Source organism: Tachysurus vachellii, chromosome 6 (assembly GCF_030014155.1).
Source record: "Tachysurus vachellii isolate PV-2020 chromosome 6, HZAU_Pvac_v1, whole genome shotgun sequence".
NCBI classification, from domain to species: domain Eukaryota; kingdom Metazoa; phylum Chordata; class Actinopteri; order Siluriformes; family Bagridae; genus Tachysurus; species Tachysurus vachellii.
Genome location: NC_083465.1, coordinates 9,906,838 through 9,925,552, shown reverse-complemented (window position 1 = coordinate 9,925,552; position 18,715 = coordinate 9,906,838). Strand labels below are relative to the sequence as shown.

General features: G+C 37.4%; 2 protein-coding genes across 3 annotated transcripts; both read left to right on the top strand.

The window, feature by feature from the left end:
* The first annotated feature begins 3,004 nt into the window (after nt 1-3,004).
* Nucleotides 3,005-10,080, top strand: LOC132846654 (potassium voltage-gated channel subfamily G member 3-like). 2 transcript variants are annotated; one of them, XM_060871349.1, is made up of 2 exons: nt 3,005-3,865; nt 6,344-10,080. In XM_060871349.1, exons 1-2 carry the CDS (start codon nt 3,237-3,239, stop codon nt 6,987-6,989), a joined length of 1,275 nt encoding a protein of 424 aa, XP_060727332.1. In that variant the 5' UTR covers nt 3,005-3,236; the 3' UTR covers nt 6,990-10,080. The 2 variants fall into 2 exon arrangements, with proteins under 2 accessions (XP_060727332.1, XP_060727331.1); XM_060871348.1 differs by having other exon boundaries at nt 3,005-3,895.
* A 3,912-nt stretch (nt 10,081-13,992) lies between these two features.
* Nucleotides 13,993-16,941, top strand: LOC132847120 (cytochrome c oxidase subunit 7A-related protein, mitochondrial). Its single transcript, XM_060872114.1, has 3 exons — nt 13,993-14,152; nt 14,861-14,995; nt 16,460-16,941. Exons 1-3 carry the CDS (start codon nt 14,081-14,083, stop codon nt 16,601-16,603), a joined length of 351 nt encoding a protein of 116 aa, XP_060728097.1. The 5' UTR covers nt 13,993-14,080; the 3' UTR covers nt 16,604-16,941.
* Nucleotides 16,942-18,715: the final 1,774 nt, after the last annotated feature.

Genomic DNA, 18,715 nt, shown 5'->3' with positions numbered 1-18,715 from the left:
AACTCGAACTTAGTATGCATATTTATAAATGCATATTTATAATGATCAGTCAGTAAGTCAGTCAAGCAACACCAGCAAGGAGACACAACCCTGATCAGAGACTAGTAGCAGGTCATTTACCACTTTATCCAGGAGGTTCTCTAGGCTTTGATGAGGCCTACTGACATACATTTCATGAAAGTTATTTCTTGTATTTATGAGCAATAATTTATTATTTTTAGAAGGGGTTTAGTTAACATATAGGTAAGGGATTTAGTATGTACTTCCCTACAGAGATCTGTAGATTTGAGATCTACAGAGACCTTGTAGATCTGTAGATTTACCTTCTATTGTAGCACAATAGCTCATGGTGTCTTTGGCCATGTGATGAATAGTTATATCAAAGATATAGAACTTTCTACAGTGCTGGAGCTGGACATGCCTGACCTAGGTGAACATTTACCCTGTGAATTTGCAAACCTTGGTTTTTCTAGGGTAACACAGATCATATAATTTATCAAGCTATCACATCAAAAAACTGTTTTATAAATAAATTAGATATTTGCTATAAATGTAATGAGCTCCTAGCTCTTGCTAGCCTCTAATTAATGCTAATAACCTAAAATAAAGACCTCAGCAACCTACATAAAAAGAAGACTAAGTGGGGGGCAGACCTTTGATCTCACTCCAATCTTTAATTGTCAAGTCATTAACTTGCAGGCTAAAGATACAAATTGAAAGAACCTTTTTATTCACATTTAACTGCTGGTCAGTGATAGACACTGGGCAGACACAGCCATCATTAGTACTATGCGTAATCATGCAACTTTCGATCTGGTGTAAGCTTTTATTAGACTGGGCTCATTAATAGAAGACAGCAGTAAGACACGGCATACCAAGCACTGTGAAAAGATAATTAAAGGCACAAGGAGCCTTCATGGATTTCCATTATGTGCCTAATTAGTGCCTGTGGCACCAGGATGGCTGACCACGTACACAACCTCTTCAGAAACTGATTTTCCCCATGTGAGGCAATAAATGCCACAGATAAATATTTCTTATCCTAATCACTTCTATGTTTTAATTGTATTTCAAAATTGTGAGTTTTGTTTCATTTCTGCTCACTGATCAAGTGAATTGACAGTGTTGGTAATAGACATATATCAGGAAAGATGAAGGTAGTTTTTAATCTTAGATTACAAAAGCAGAATAGACTTACAGCCTGAACATTACATGTATTTTTTATTTACAGTTGCTCAATTATGTGAATGAACAACTGTGTCCGTAGAGCACATATAGTGGTTCAGTTTGTACCTTACATCTCCAAAAACACATTTTGCTTTAGTGGGCTGTGGTGGCTCTGTTTTTAAGCTACTGATTGGAAGATGACGAGTTTATGTCCCACCACCAAGCTGCCATGTTGGATCCTTGAACAAAGCTCTTAAGTAAACCACTGATCTCACAAACAATCATGCACTAAGTGAAAAATTTTATATAAAAAACTTTCCATGCACTCATTTTTAATGACTTTGCAGTCCTGAGTTTCTGAGTAATCTATATTATCTGTTGTATATGCTTTTATTCAACCATGCCTACACAAACACTGATCTGGTTTAGATTTTCATAACAGTGTATTAGCACTAGTTTAAACAATTGTTAGCAAAAAGCATTATGTCCTTTTGAATAAGAAATTATTAATCACTACATTTATACTGTTTTGATGCTATCTTAGTGATTCAGACTACACTGAATTCTATTTGAAATATTTACACAGAAGAGAGCAGCTTTCCTGCTAGTCAAAGCACTTTGCAAAGCAAAGCATTAATTCAATCTATAATTAAACATTTTAATTAAAGACTTTGCAAACAGTTCATTTCTTTATTTGCCTGGGATTATAAATATGCCTAGCAGGAGCTAGAGGTTGCTTACTGGATATTTTAAATATCTCAAAGGAAAATTACCATAATTAATCAAGCAAGGTTATGTAGGGTGAATTCAGTTTTATTGCAAACTGAATTAAGCCTTATTGCAAATTAATGGAATGTGACACATTTTTGAAATCCCCTATGTGTTGACACATGATTTGTTCATGGAGTCATAAAAATCTAATTTCAGGACTTAAGAAACACTGTACAGTATTCAAATCTGTAGGAATAAACTAGACAAAATAAAATTGACTACACATCAGGATGGTAGAATAAATAGCATCTTATAATGCATTTTATACAGCAAGAACAATTAAATCCATATTCAGCACACTAAGAGTAAACAATACACTATGTAAAAATCTGTAGTAGGCTTAAGTATTGTTAATACTTCTTAAGCTGTGTCTTGAAAACACAATTTAATACATATAAAATTAATCACTTCCTCAATTTACTATAGTTATTCCTTCATGTTTACCTAAATGCATTGTATATAAGACAGGCCCTACACACCTGACACAATATAACCAAATTCACCCTAAAAAGGCAATAAAGAACCTGTCTTCCTGGGTACAATTTTAAGAAGGCTTACAGTCGTCAAGTTGGTATGAGATGGCTGCATTGAGTCAACAGTACTTTCAGCTTGAGGTGGATGGACGGGTAGGTGTGAGTAATGGGGCAAAAAATGCACACAACGAGAACAATGAGAGAACACAGGGAGGAGGCGCCCTCTAGCTGTGTTGCTGTTCGCGCCGCAAAATCTGCTGCTGTTCACTAAAACTGTTAACCCGTTAAATTGTGAATTTGCGTTCAGTTGCCAGTGCATAGTGTAAATTATGCAATTTAACACTACGTGTCTATAATCACACAATTTGTATGTAGGTCTAATCTTAAAGATACCATGAACGTGCGCTCGCGCGTATGTGTCGAAGAATGGCTTTATTTAAATGTCCAGGTACAAGTTTGTGTACGTGTTTGCGTGTGTGTGTATGTATGTATGTATGCGTGCGCGCGTGCGTGCGCGCGCCTGACATCACTCCTGCTTTCCTCGAGTTGACAGTGGCACAGAGACGCCTCAGTGAGACGCTGTGCGCGCGTAACGGTGCGCGCCTCCATACTTTCTTCCGCGTCGACGCTCGCGTTTCCAAGTTTGCTCTCCGAACTTAATCTCCACGGAGACTGCATCGGGATCTTTAGAGCTTTTGTGTTCCACTCTAAGACGGCCAAAACATGCGCTCTGAGACTAACGCTCAGCGACGGAGTTTCTCCATCTGCCTACAGTTCGCCAGAATTGGCACTTTTCTATCGTGTTCTCGCTGAACGCAATCGAGGATGAAGTTTGGCCAAAGCGTTTGCATCTTAAACGTGGGCGGCACGCGGTACGCTTTTCCCATGGATGTGCTGAAAGACTTCCCTCTGAGGAGAGTGAGCCGCCTGCACAGCTGCGCGTCGGAGCGAGAGGTGCTTGAAGTGTGCGACGACTACGATAAGGAGCGCAACGAGTTCTTCTTCGATCGTCACGCTGAGGCTTTCGGCTTCCTCATGCTCTATGTAAAGCATGGCAAACTGCGCTTAGTGCCACGAATGTGCGAGCTCTCCTTCTACAACGAGATGATATACTGGGGTTTGGAAAGCTCACATCTGGAACTGTGCTGTCAGCGTCGCCTGGACGATCGCATGTCCGACACATGCACCCACTTCACCGAGGAGGAGCGACGTGTCGAAGACAAAGATGACCAAAAGCAGCAAGAGCAACGGAGTCGGCGAGGCACTGGGCGCGTAAAGGACGCCAAGTGGCTCGAGAGCATGCGCAGGACCTTCGAGGAGCCCGCGTCCTCAGTGGCCGCGCAGATTCTCGCTGCTGTCTCTGTCCTTTTCGTGATTGTGTCAATGGTGCTCCTGTGCGCGAGCACTCTGCCCGACTGGAAAACGGCCGAAAGTAACATGGTGGAGGAGCACAGGTACACAGAGTCTATAGACCATCCGGCCGGGTACTTATGCCTTTTTTTCTAGTATCTTTCATGCACGATGCACTGCTAATAAATTGTCAAAGCACGTTTTAAACAGTCCTGTTTTCGCTAATCATGTGCATGATCTCTGACCAAGACAGTTTTAGAAACCACACACTACTTCACGTGTCCAAGCCGGTTGACCTGTGTTTTGTCTTGTGTTTCTTGTTATATTTGATAAATGTTCGTCTTTTGTCTTCGATCATAGAACATGAATCAGTCGACATATATATTTGTTGAATGAACCTTCTATAGACACTTCATGTTTAATTAAACCCTGCGAATTTGGAGATCTAGCAACGACACTATAAAAAATGCATTTTATATATATATATATATATATATATATATATATATATATATATATATATATATATATATATATATATATATTAATTATGCTCATTCGTTGAACTTCGAGTATATATATTGTACTCATTCGTCGAACTTTAACTGGAACTTGGTTCCTCCTGATTCAAGTGTAGTAAAAGTAAATAAAGTAAAACAACTAATATATGGCAAATTGTCTGGTCACAATTTTTACAGCGCAAATTCGTTAGTACGATCACAATTGCCCCTGTCCAAGGTGCTGAAGCGTCGTTCTGCTATGTGTTTAATGAAGTTTTACAGTGAGCATCTGGAATTACATAATCGTTATATATTCGCGGGGAAAAAATACTAGAATGCGCAATTAATGGTAGAAATGCCCTTCCCTGTAGTGTGTTCCTTTTGTAGTGTGCATTCAGACTTATAAAACACATAATTAGCTCTTAAGGACCACTATTATGTCTTTTGCACTGTACATTGAAATAAAACAAAATGTAGTTGGATAGTATGCATTTCCAACAATATAGGTGTGAAAAACAAATGTTGTATTTATACTAGTTCAGTGATGTATCAAGCAATTACATTATCATTTAATGGTTAGGTGGGTTTAATGGGTAAAATTCAACATGAATTCTGTTATTAAACTGTTAAATATGTAGCATATCTTAAGAAATTGTTAACATATTTAAAATCTTATTAATGTTATAGCTATGCAATTAATTAAGTACAGTTCCTTTCACATTCCTGGAGTTGTTTTTTCTGTCCTTTTAACCTCTTCATGTGTCTGTCCTATATCTATATTGCCACGTGGACTGTTCTGAAGGTGTTGGTGCTGGTACCTATGGAGCGCCCAGGCTTTTCTATGTCTATATGTGTGTAAATGTGTGTGTGTGAGTGAGTAAGTGGGTGAGAGAGACAGATTGTGTGAGACAGGTTTGTTTAGGTGAGATGTCAGGTTTGTCATTCAAGCAAAGTGTCATCCATACATGATAGAGGATGTAATTGTGGATCTGTTCTCTTTGTAAAAAATGTGCTTTTATTCCAGTTCAGTGCTTGCAAAGTAAGAATTCTTTATATATGGACATGCGCTCTCTTTGGCACCATCATTAGTTCCACACCACTTGGCATAAAGATTTCCCTGATTAAATTTGACCACCATTTGCATTTTACTGTAAAAAAAACACAAACCTACATAAGGAATACAATTTGTGTTGAGGATTTAATTTGGTATAGGGTCTTTCAAGTGGATGTGAAACTTCCTTTATAAGATGGTCATCTGTAGTAACAAGACATCGCTAGAGACATGCTTCAGCCTAGCTTACATAATCATGTGTTTGTTAACTCCTTTTCAGATTGCCCAGCATTGTGCTGATCATAATAAAGAAAACTTAACTGGGAACAGTCATGTTAAAAGTGCAATAAATAGAAGTTATTATTGACTGGGTATCTGAACTGGACCTATACTAATTCCTTTTGAATTTCTGAAGTCTTTAAGACCTAGCAACACTTTAACATGCTTTTATGCAATTTTACTAAGCCTCAAAACAGAAAACAGAAATTAATTTTATATTTGACACATTTAATTAGTATGGCTTTGTTGTTGTTTAACACATTTATTTCTTTAATGAATATTATCTATTTAATTACATACCACATACACTAAAACCTGTTAAATAAAATGGCATTGTTAAGTAAAAAATGTTTCTAGGTCTTAGAGAACGTTTAGACATTTGCATGACTAACACTGTAACAAAGTCTCCAGAAGGTAATAGTTACTCAATTTCACACACTAATGAACTTGATTGTTTATCTTGTGTATAATGTCTATGCTAATTAGGTATTAGTAAATGCTTATTTAGTGTGAAGTTTTTCAATTAGTTTTTTGATTATCATTTTGTTACTTAGATCCATTATATAATGTACCAAATATTTGTCAGATTCTTAATGGGATGGCTATGATTGAAAAATAATTACTCAAAGTCTGTTTAGCAGTAAATATTGATCAAATTGCTTGCTACAGTAAAATGCATGCTAAGTAAATGGCTTCCCCTTTATTAATGCCTCTCTCTCGAATTTCTCTCACATAATTGTGCGTCTGCTTAGGATCATCGAGGCGGTGTGCATTGGCTGGTTCACAGCAGAGTGTATCGTACGTTTCCTTGTGTCACGTGACAAGTGTGAGTTTGTGCGTCGTCCACTGAATATCATTGACCTGCTGGCCATAACGCCTTACTACATCTCCGTGACCATGACAGTCCTGACTGGAGAAAACTCACAGCTGCAGCGGGCCGGTATGACACTGCGTGTGCTACGCATGATGCGCATCTTCTGGGTAATCAAGTTGGCTCGCCACTTTCTGGGCCTGCAAACACTGGGCCTGACACTGCGCCGTTGTTACCGGGAGATGGTCATGCTGCTGGTGTTCATCTGCGTAGCCATGGCCATCTTTGGAGCCCTGGCCCAGCTGCTTGAGCATGGCCTTGATCTGAAGTCCAGCAATGAGGAGTATGCCAGCATCCCTGCCGCCTGCTGGTGGGTTATTATCTCCATGACGACTGTCGGCTATGGAGACATGTACCCCATCACCGTGCCAGGGCGTGTGCTAGGAGGCCTTTGTGTGGTGAGTGGCATAGTGTTGCTGGCACTACCCATTACTTTTATTTACCACAGCTTCGTGCAGTGCTATCATGAGCTCAAGTTCCGCTCTGCTCGCTGCACCAGGAGCCTCTCGGCTGAATTCCTCAACTGACTGTGTCTCTGTCAGACTTTTACATGGACATTATTTCAATAGATTCAGTTTGTTCTCTCGGCTCAGTGAATGATCTGAACCATTCAAATATCTGGTCTCAGGTAGAACTTAGGAGCTTGGTCTTAAATGAGTTTACGTATGTTTAGCCCATCTGGTACTCAACTCAGTCCACTGAGGAACTTAGAGTCTACAGGGATTAGTTCCAGCCCTGCTCCACATAAATTCATTTCACTAGAAACACAGACTGGAACACATTCAGTCAGGTCAAGTGTGGTGGTGCAAAGTTGGAACAAATACTGTGAACTCTGTGTTCCTCCATGGTCCAAGTTGAGAGTCCATGGTTTACCCAGCAAGTCTACCGCTGACATACAAATTTTCAGGAAGTCAGGATTCACTCAGCTGTGCTGATTTACAGTAGCAACATTTACTGGCCTTTCACAGTTAGAGGCAAGGCTACCATGGAAATGTCTTTCAGTCCAGATATCCCAGTCAGGGGCAAACTACAGGAACTGCTGGTGGGCAGCTTTGACTTGTCTACCAGAAACCTTAAGCACACTCAACAAGGACTAAAAAGCTTCATCCTCCCAGCCAGAAGACTACTTCATCCGCTAGATATGGCATGCAGCCACTGAAAGATTTTTGCTTCTTAATATCATCTAGACAACCTACAGTTTTGGCAAACATACAGGAGAAAAAAAACAATTAAACTAATTTCATTGAGTTTTTTTATTATTATGATAGCATTGTTTGTATTAAAACAAGTTCTCAGATCTCAGCAGTCCAGCTGTCCCTGAAACAAAATGTTAGGTGGTTATATAAGGGTGAAATGTGCAAACACTCAATGAAATTATTGTGTAAAATCCAATGATGTGTGACACAAAATCTGCAGGGACATTGGAAAAACCAAGCATGAGAGAGAGAAAGAGAGAGAGAGCCATAGAGAGGAATGATGCCTAACTGTGTAGGCAACTGTGCAGCATCGCCAAATATGTAAAGTGGAAGACAGAGAGCTACTGACTGAGAACACTGATAGATGGTTTAATTGGCCATGCGATACATATAAAGTTCTCCCAATTCACCACCAGTGTGAATCCATTCTAGCTCAACATGTCTTCACATTTGAGCAGTGAAAAGCTTTGAGTATTGTGTTATGTTATGTCAAAAACAGCTTTTCTTAGAAAGATCCCTGATGGTTTAAATATGAGCTTAAAACTGAGTAGCTACTAGGCACAAAGAACGCAGTTCAAGAAAGCAGTTTGTTGAGAAAACTTTGTTACAGGTAAATGTGAATACATATAATGAGACAAGAATAATAACATAAACTAATGTACATGACATTAATCTTTCAGGTCTAAGCATTCTGTTTGCTTCATCTGTTGTTTTTTATTTGAGATTTACATTTTTATTTAATGTTTATTTTTATGCAAATTGGGCAGGATTATTGTTATTATTGGGGAAAATGCTCCTTTTCACAGTAAAGAAAAACTGACCAAACTGCATATAAATCACTCTAGCTTTTCATATCACATGTACGCCTCATTTCAAAGCCAAACGAATTATAATGTCTCACCAAGAAACAGGTAAAAAAAAACATTCAACTTCACTGAATCTCACACTCTATGGAAGGAGGGAACACCACAAATTCACCTCATATCCAGCCATGTTTCCTTTAACTGGGTGATACTCCTCCCTGCTAATTCTGTTATTGTCACTAATGAGCATCTTTGTTCATTTGCTGTCATCTCACTGCTTTCCTCTTGAGGAACTGATGTCTTGATTGGAAGACGATCCATTCTGTGGGCCATAAAAGGAATGAAGATGTATCTGATGTGCCTGATGTGCTATATCTTCCTTTATATATATCCCTATTAAAAATTAAGCCCCATGTCACATGGGAGGTGTAATTTCATTATTCTCTCTCGCTATCTCTCTCTCTCGCTCTCTTTCGCTCTCTCTCCCTCACTTTCATTCTCTCTCTCTCTCTCTCTCTCTCTTTATTTTTGCCTGATGCTGCTTTTTGCTGCCTCTTGCTTGTTTCCATACACACAGCAGATAAAGCTTAAGAAAAGAATGTCAAAGCCAATTTTTTTAAATCCAAGGTCAGGATGAAAAACCTTTTTCCCAATACTGCTGAAAAGCCAGTTCAATATATATGGTAAACATAATTCTCGTTTACTTTACATGTTTTGTCAAACAAACCATTACTTTATTACTTTACCATTACTTTTTCATTTATCCTTAATGAAAAGCTCAGGATTTCAGTGAAAATGAATGTGGCCATTGATTTGAGTGCCAAAGGTTGATTATTCAACTGCCCTCTTAAGCCATGTGAGTTTATAAGGAGGCTCATTTACTAAATCGATAATACTGCCAGAGTCCACTGAATAAAACTTTATTCAGTGCTATTTTTAAAATCTTTCTGAAGAATGATATTCAGTGTTTCCCTTTAAGGTTTTTAAGGACATTCATAAATTTATTCACTCACTTAAGTAATCAGTATGCATACTGGTTTACAGAATCTTATGTACAAATATACCTTTTTATATTATTTGTTTAATTGCTAAATCTAAAATCAAGTGCCAATACAGAAAATTGTGTGTTATGATATTGTGTTTTCATACTGGCACTGTTCACTGTGATGAATCTACTGCCTACTGGCTATATAACATTGTTTTTTGTTATTTTAATTTATTTGATATTTGAATTATAACCTCATACTATGTCAATCACAGAGAAATTCCAAATGTATTCAGTCGAACCCACACTTGTGTAGGTTTTTGGCGTTTGAGGATGAAGCCTGTTGTTTGTCACATCATGCAACAATGTCCACAAATACTAAAAAGTAAAACTTTCAAAAAACAAGAAAAAAAAAGTTTTTGAAAAGAATATGAAAAAAACATTCAAAATGCCGTTGCTTATTTTACTCTATGGATTGAGTTTCTTGTAGGGGAGTTTAAACTTGAAGGTAATTTAGTACTTAGATATTTTGTTACAGTAGATTAATAGGTGGGTAGCTAGGCTACTTTTGTAAAAGTCTAGTTAAGCCTAAAGTCTAAAATTCCAGTAATCTTTTTTATTTGTTTTTAGCACTCCCTGTGTTTTTAAAATAGAGAATCTATTTTGTATAAAGTAGCATAAAATATGTGTTTGTAATGGCTGAAACAACTCTGTGATAAACTATGAATAAATTTATCCTTGATGGCTAAATGCGATGGTCTTACTGTTCATTTTAAGGATGTTTTATTTTGTGCATATTGTATTGCTTTGAGAATTCATGGAGATGTATGATGCCTGATAGCGAAGAGTTAAGAGTTAAGTGGTGGAAGATGTAGGTTACTGAAATAATTTAGTCAGTGTGAGAAATGTGTGGTGGCCTGGGTAAAGATATTAGAGCTCTCTGAATTCTGTCTATAATATACTTTGATATCTCACCATCAATATCCTTAACCAACTAAAGTGGATTTTTTTTTTTCATATAATACTTTATAAACTTGTCTAGGTTTTCTGCCTGCAAAGATCATGTTGGCTAAGGATATAGGTTTTAAATATGCCTTAAACCATGCTACATTTTACATTTACATTGATGTAATTTAGCAGACACTATTTTCCAGAGAATTACAAGTGCTTTGAGTCTCTATCGACAAATACATTCTGACACTGGTTCACTTAGTCACATCAATGAAGACTCTGCTGAGGTAATATTGTTGAAAAATACTACATTTACATTTACAGCATTTGGCAGATGCCCTTATCCAGAGCGACGTACATTCATTCATTCATTCATTCATTCATCTTCTACCGCTTATCCACACTACCTCGGGTAACGGGGAGCCTTTGCCTATCTCAGGCGTCATCGGGCATCAAGGCAGGATACACCCTGGACGGCATGCCAACCCATCGAAGGGCACATACACACTCATTCACTCACACAATCACACACTAGGGACAATTTTTCCAGAGATGCCAATCAACCTACCATGCATGTCTTTGGACTGGGGGAGGAAACCGGAGTACCCGGAGGAAACCCCCGAGGCACGGGGAGAACATGCAAACTCCACACACACAAGGTGGAGGTGGGAATCGAACCCCGACCCTGGAGGTGTGAGGCAAATGTGCTAACCACTAAGCCACCGTGCCCCCTAGTGACGTACATAAGTGCTTAAATCTCTAACATTGAATCATTAATGCTGGCTCACTAGGTTACATACTTAAGATACCATGAGTTTAAAACATTTGTTCAAAGTTACTACATATTATATCATTATATTATATATTACTCACAACATTTTTTAATAAAAGTGATTGCCAGTCACTCCCGGATTTCACTATTTTGCAATCGCAGAAAGTTCTTGAGGAGTTACCTCAGATTTTCATTTTTGGCAGATTCGGTCTAAGATGTATTGTGTTTCATCACAACATGCATTTAGTCAAAGCCCTCTTCAAATCAAGTGTTGAACATGAATACAGTTATCATTGAAAGTAATTATATATATATATATATATATATATATATATATATATATATATATATATATATATATATATATATATATATGTGACTTTTTTTGTCAATTTCTTTGCAATGTTGTCAATTTAAGTAGTTTTCCAAAAGAAAAAAAAATAATCTGAGAGCTGCAAAAACAAGCATTTCTGGCCACAATAATTGTAAAAGAAAAAACTGTGAAATCATGAACAGACTGATGTACTTCAAATAGTGTTAGGTCTTTAGATGTTGTTTGAGGATAGCCAGTGACTCAGCTGTTCGGTCCTCCAAGGGGAGATCATTCCACCACCTAGGTATTGCAACAGCGGAACAACACAGATGGTGGGATCAGACAACAGTGTTGGAGTTTTTGACTTTGCAAGCATTAGTGGTTTAATCTCATGCAGGCAGCAGGAGGAAGCCAAGCTATAAGACTATAGTAATGGTGTTCTGTGGAAGAACTTGTGGAAGATTGAAAACAAGTCAAACAGCGGCATTCTGGATCCATTGCAGAGGTCGAACGGCACTCAGAGGGAGACCTGCCCAGAGCAATTTGCAACAGTCTAGTCACAAAGTGACAAGGCCTGAGTGATCAAGCATCTGGGAACAAGGGCCTTTGTGGATATAAATGGACATTGTCTTGTATGATCTTTCCTCACGCAGAGAATAAATGAAAATTTTTGCTGTGAAAATATTTTCAATGTACCTGTGCCATTGCCATTATAAAGAGACAGATGCAGGTGAGGCGGTTTTAATGACACAATGGTAAACATATCCAAATCGATCAAGGCAAACTTAGGGTCAAAGAACAGACACAAATCAGATAATCAACAAACAGAATAAACAAGGTGAATATCAGTAAGCAGTGACCAGAAACAGGGCAGACTATAGCAGAGCATACACGGTCTATAATAATAACTATTACTATTAACTATTTGGATAAACAATGGTATACACAAGAGACATAGTTTTTAGGGTCATAATTTTTCATGTTTATACCTTATTTATTATTTATTTTTTCATTTGGTGTCTTTCAGTTGGACTAGAATGAAAACATTTCAGTTATGTGGACAGTTTTTTAAAGACACCACACAAATACACATCCAAAGAGTATAATTATATGTAGCTTAATGTTTATAAATACTGGTAAATGTCATATAAATCAAAATCTTGAATAGCTGTTAATATAATACTCAAAATAAAGGTTAATTAGTAATATATACTATATAATACATAGAAAAATATTAAGTCAGATCCTCAGTGCATGAAGAATAAATGGCATTGTAGAGAAAAAAAAAGTGGTTGGATATAGGTCTGGGTTAGTTTGCACAGCAAGTTAACCAATTTTACCAGACATGATTGACTAATGACATTTACTTTTATTAGCCTATGAATATAAACATTTTAACACCTTTACTTCTGATTAAGTGGTAACAGGTGATAGCAATATATAGTATCTCTACCTAATCATTGTATAATTTAGTAGAAATCTTAAGCGATGCAATCATGCAGAGGTTGTGCATTACAGGGAAAATGTTAAGGTTATGTTCAGATCATAGAAACAAACAGTGAGGAAGACCAGCCAAAAAACTGATGACCCTGACTCGTTTTTCTCCCCACAGACACTTTCCTTTCCTCTGTTTCATCAACCATGGACCTCCTCTGCCCTCTGTCTTCTAAACTCAGGAAGACTTCTTTTCCTGCTTCTTGTCCTGGCTGTCAGATGTGTCGTGCAGCACTCAGTGAGAAATAAGATCAGCAGAAAGAAAGTGTAAAAATCAATACAGATCTCGTCTCTTACTGTGACGTGACTTCTGCTAAGACTGCCTTCTACAAAACAGCTTAAAGCTTCTGCATGATGTCCTTGTAAGCTCCTCAATAACATTGTTCTTTAGAACTCAACCCCAAACACCCTCTGCTTCTTTCTCCCTGACTGCTGAAGGCTTTGCTTCCTTTTTCAATGAGAATATTGAGCAAATCCAGACCTAAGCTTCCACCATGCCTCAATACCACCCCTATATTACACAACAGGATATGTGGCGATAATAAAGGCTTCTTTGCCCCCGTTCTATTCTATTCTATTCTATTCTATTCTATTCTATTCTATTTAATACCCAGGGGTTCATTGTTGAGGAGCTCAAAATGTCAGGTGATTCACACCTAGCCGATAAACAAACCAACAAACAAACATAATGTAAACAAAATATATGGGTGTTACATGGCAGTTTATCATGCTGCAAATGTAATATTTAATTTGCGAGCAAAAAAATTTTTTTTTTGATTTATTAAGCCAGAACTGATGTATTAATGTAATTGTGACTATAAAAGACGCCATTTTGAATTCACCCAGGCACAACACAGACTAGTAACAGTAATAATGCAAAAACTTTAAAATTAAACTTTTTTCAGAGGACATATTTAAAAAAAAAAACTACTATGTGTCCTAGAAAAAACCTCTAAACCCACGACAAAAAACGGTATTTTAGCTCAGGCACACAGAAGACTGCTATGTGATGTCACTTCCGCTCAGCTGGGCCCTCTCTCTTCTGGTGTGGGGAGAAGCAGGAGTGTGGTGTGACCTCTGTTTAATATATACGTTGGTTTCAAAATGTATTATAAAATCAGCGGAGTGACGGGAAAACTGACGGGATCTACACCGGCCAGTGCATACTGCCCTCAGGTAAACACGGGCTCGGTGTTTTGTGCAGTCGGTAAACTTGACCTTCACTGTGGTTTGTGTCGCCGGAAGTAGCTTTAGCTGAAAGCTAATTGTACAAAGCTAAAGCTACAGAGCAGGAAGTTTACAGCTAAAACACTTTTAGTTTATGTTGAATTTATTTTGTCCGGTTTATATGTGTATAAAGTTAATTGTGTGTGTAGAGAGAGAGAGAGAGAGAGAGAGAGTGTGTGTGTGTGTGTGTGTGTGTGTGTGTGTGTGTGTGTGTGTGTGTGTGTGTGAGAGAGAGAGAGAGAGAGAGAACTATTAGAGCATCTGCTTTTGAAATATTATTATATATTTTCTTAGTGGTTGGTTTCTCACAATATACTGTGTGTTGATGCTATGATGTTGTTCCAGTAAGTAAGAATTACAGTAGTATTTAGGTGATTAATGAGATTTTGGTATATTAGTGAGAGCGTTATTTATATCACCTGTATATTTTATTTCAGTTAGGGTTTTTTTTCTCTATTATATTAGTATTTTGGCAAAGCTTTGGGTCTTGTTTATAAGTTGCACTGGTGGCTTCCATATTGACCTTGTTTTCATCCTGCTGATTATAAGTGTGCTTTCATTCTTAGCCTTTAAGGCAAACAGGTTAAATATTTTGGTTGTTTGTAGATATAAACTGCTTTAAAACTTCAGTGTATAATATGTATATATTTTTCCTAGGGGCTGAAACCCACCATTCCCTCACAACCCACCCCCATGATCTTCGCCTTACCCACCAAGGTTGTATCAGACGCGGGACCTACAGCCGAGTATCTGGGCTCTAACAAGGTCCCTGAGCTCCAAAAGCTCTTTCAGGTATTCCACTAATTATGTTGGTCATTTATAATCTTTTTCTTTTGTTTTGTTGTTCCCCTATGTTTGTCTAATCAATATCAGCACAACATATTGCATATAACATATATAAAATATTTGCATTGTATACTATCAACATTGCAAAGCATTAAATAAAAGTAGCTGTCAAATGCATGTAAAATAAAAAAAATCTAAATCTGTAAACAAGGTCATGAGAGCTGGGAACAGGCAAAGGTTTCAAAAATCAAATAGTGATTTTGTATTGTATGGCTTTAACCCTGCTGAAAAAGTGTACACATGAGTGTACAAATCAGTCTAACTTCATATACTTTGAACTTATTTCCAATGCTCTACATGTTCACCTTTTATGCTCTTTTCTTAGCAGTTGTATTATGTAATATGGCTTCACATATTCCCATTGGTTCTTGACTTTTCAGACATCCTGTATTATAGAAAGTTGGGATGTTAACTGAAACCTAAAGCATGATTCTTGTTAGGATGGCAATTAATAGTTTGGATTATCAAATCATCTGTTGACATTGTTCTTATTAATTGATTTGTAGTGTTGTTAAATTTATCCCATACCATTTAAAACAGTTTATGTCCAGCATTTAAATTTCAACTTCTACTACAAAATTCATAACTAGGCTTAATTAAGTAATAGGTCAACAACTGTAGTGCAGAATTACTGATGTCTATCTGTCTGTTGGTCATAGATGGGAATACAAATTCACTTCCTCCACTTTTTTTTTTCTTTCTTTTTTTTTTGCGCAAATCAGACAAGCTAATGTGTTCACAATATCTCCCATATGAATCCACTTTTGCCTCTCTCCACTTTCCTCCTGAAGCTACCTGCATTAAATTCGAGGCCCTTGGTTCTCAGGTACAAGACTTTATCTGGAACAGCACACACTAACTTCACCTCTCTTTGAGGTTTATGTTCCAAGTTTGTTCCATATGGAACAAGTAGGTAGTGAGGCACAATGTCTCAAGAACTTTCAATCTGATTGTTTTAGTGGTGGAATGAACTTCCAGTCTCAATCCTGATAGTAGAATCTGTCAGTCTTTAAAAAATATCTATTGACTCACCTTTTCCACTAACTAACCACTAAAAAAACACCCTGTACTTACACAAGCTCTTACACCTGTCTCTGTGCACCTAGTTTCTCTAGCACTCAGTTAAAAATCTTGTATAAATGCTTGTGTTGTCCCACTTGATAAATTGATTTGCCTGTATTTCAGTGACTTTTCTTAGTCACTTTGGATAAAGCATAATTCATTTGCTAAATGAATAAATGCAAATTAGAAGTATTCAGTGCATTTTGCTGTTTTATTTATTTATTTTCATATTTGCCTTTTTTTTTTTTTTTTTTTTTTTAATATTACGAAAGGTTTTTTTTTCTCCCGTTAAAAATATCAGAGCATAGTGTTCCACAACTGAAGTAACCACTTGTAACTACTTCACAGAAAGCTGACGGCGTTCCAATTCACCTGAAGCGCGGCGTCATTGACCGCTTATTGTACAGGACTACGATGGGCCTGACGATTGGAGGAACCCTGTACTGCCTAGTGGCCCTGTATTTTGCTGCTCAGCCCAGAAAAGTTGAGTAAACCGAATAAACTGCCCCCGTGGAGCAAAGAAACGGACCATTACGACTGTATTCCCAAAGACACTTTGCATAATTGCTTTGGTTCTGCAATATTTTTTTCCACCTGTTATTAACCCTTAATTTATATGGCCCTCAAGAGGGTTTGCAAGTTCATGTTTTAAAAACAGGTCAAGACCATCACTCCTCTGTAAATGACTATGTTCAGAGATCTGGTGTATGTGGTGTGGTGTAATACAGCTGCTGCTTTGGATATAGGGTCAGGTGCCTATATGCACAGATGCTTGTAATGACAAGGGAGTGCAATGTGAAATGATGAAATAAATGGGAACTGTACCAGCAGTTTTTGTGTGTTCAGAAAATTATTGGACCAGTTTTCTGTTAATTTATTCATAACATACTCTTATAACAGGCAGTTAGACAATCTCAGTCTCACTGAAGAATAAAAAAGTCATTTTTAGGTGCTTGTGTTCACTCATTATTTACATGGCCTGTTTCATCTGTTTCATGTGTAATTTAACTGTGAATAACATGCTTGTAAATTTTCTTGAGAAAATAAATATTTTGTTCATAAAAATGAAGGAATAGATCGAGTGCAGGAATTTGTTTGACTTTCCTGTGAATATTTACACTCACTTTATTATAATCACCAGTACACCTGCTGATTTACGCACTTATTTTACCTTCCAGTCTGCATAAACTCATGTAGGTACACATCAAGAGCTTCAGTTCCTGTTCACATGAAACATCAGAATGGGGAAAAGGTCTGAAATATGTAACTTTAACCATGGCATGGTTGTTGGTCCCAACTGGGTTAGTTCTGATCTGTTTTCACAGAATTTACAGAATTTTCCAGAATTTACACTGAAGCTACAGGCTGAGAAGAAAAGCCTCCCAGCGTGCTCAAAACATCCTATGTGGATGGGCTCCAGCAGCAGAAGAATACATCAGATTCCACTCCTATCGTCTAAGAACAGGAATCTGAATTTATCATGTCCAGACTAAAGACTGGAAAAAGGACGGACTTCCTCAGATTTCTGGTTTTTGGCTGACTGGTGGAACCTGATGGGGTCTTCTGCTGGTGGAGTTTTCTGTATGCTGTGATGAAGTTCTGCTCACTACATTTGTAAACACTGATCATATAACCTACTTTATCTTTCCTGGCAGCTTGAAATTCACCTGGCATATTTTCATATGACTTCACTTATTAACACGATGTTACCATTTACAGACCTGTCACGCATTCTGTGTTGACATATAAACACATCAACTTTAAGAACTGAGCGTTAACATGCCGATTAATATCCCACCTCTTGTGCCACTGTAAGGAAATAATCAGTTATTATTTAACTGATTATTAACTTAACCAGCCATTGGTTTCACTCTTATGGATGATCGTTGTAGATGTTGGCCATTTGATAAGGGAACAGACAAACACACATTTTATCTTTGTCTTGTCCTTCATGTGCTTTTTTCTGCATTTATTTTGTGCCAGGGTTCTCAGGATAGGTCTCAGGTCTATTGCAACCTTTTCAGACTAAGAGAAAGTGCTTACCGAACATCCATGAATGAATAATTTATAAGGAACAGATTTAGTACCCTTTTAGTGACTTTTTTTTAAAGTGCCTCATGACAAAGCTAGAGATTTTAATGGTTGTCTTGAACTCGATACAGATGCTGGTTATGAGTTGAGAAAGGAACAGCTTCAATCAACTCACCACTAGTTGAGTACATTGTGACTGCACTGCATGTTTTCAATGACTAATGAGCAAAATAACTGCTCTTCACACACCACTTTATTCTTTGTTTTATGTCAGTAAAACTGATTTCATCTACTAACTGTTTTCCTTCATGTCTATTTCTTAACTACTCACTACCACAAGTTATCATCTATATTCTTGATGGATTGTAGATATGTAAATTATTGATGCTCACATGACAAGTCTGTTCAGATAAACCTTTTCCATATTAGCTTTCTGGACATGTTTTGAAATGCAAATGATCATGTTTTTATGAATGTACAAACTAGTCACTGCTGTTTTGTACCTGGTGATCCGAATGAATGAATGAATGAATGTTCTAGAAAGGAAAGAAATCTGCATCGCATCAGATCGTC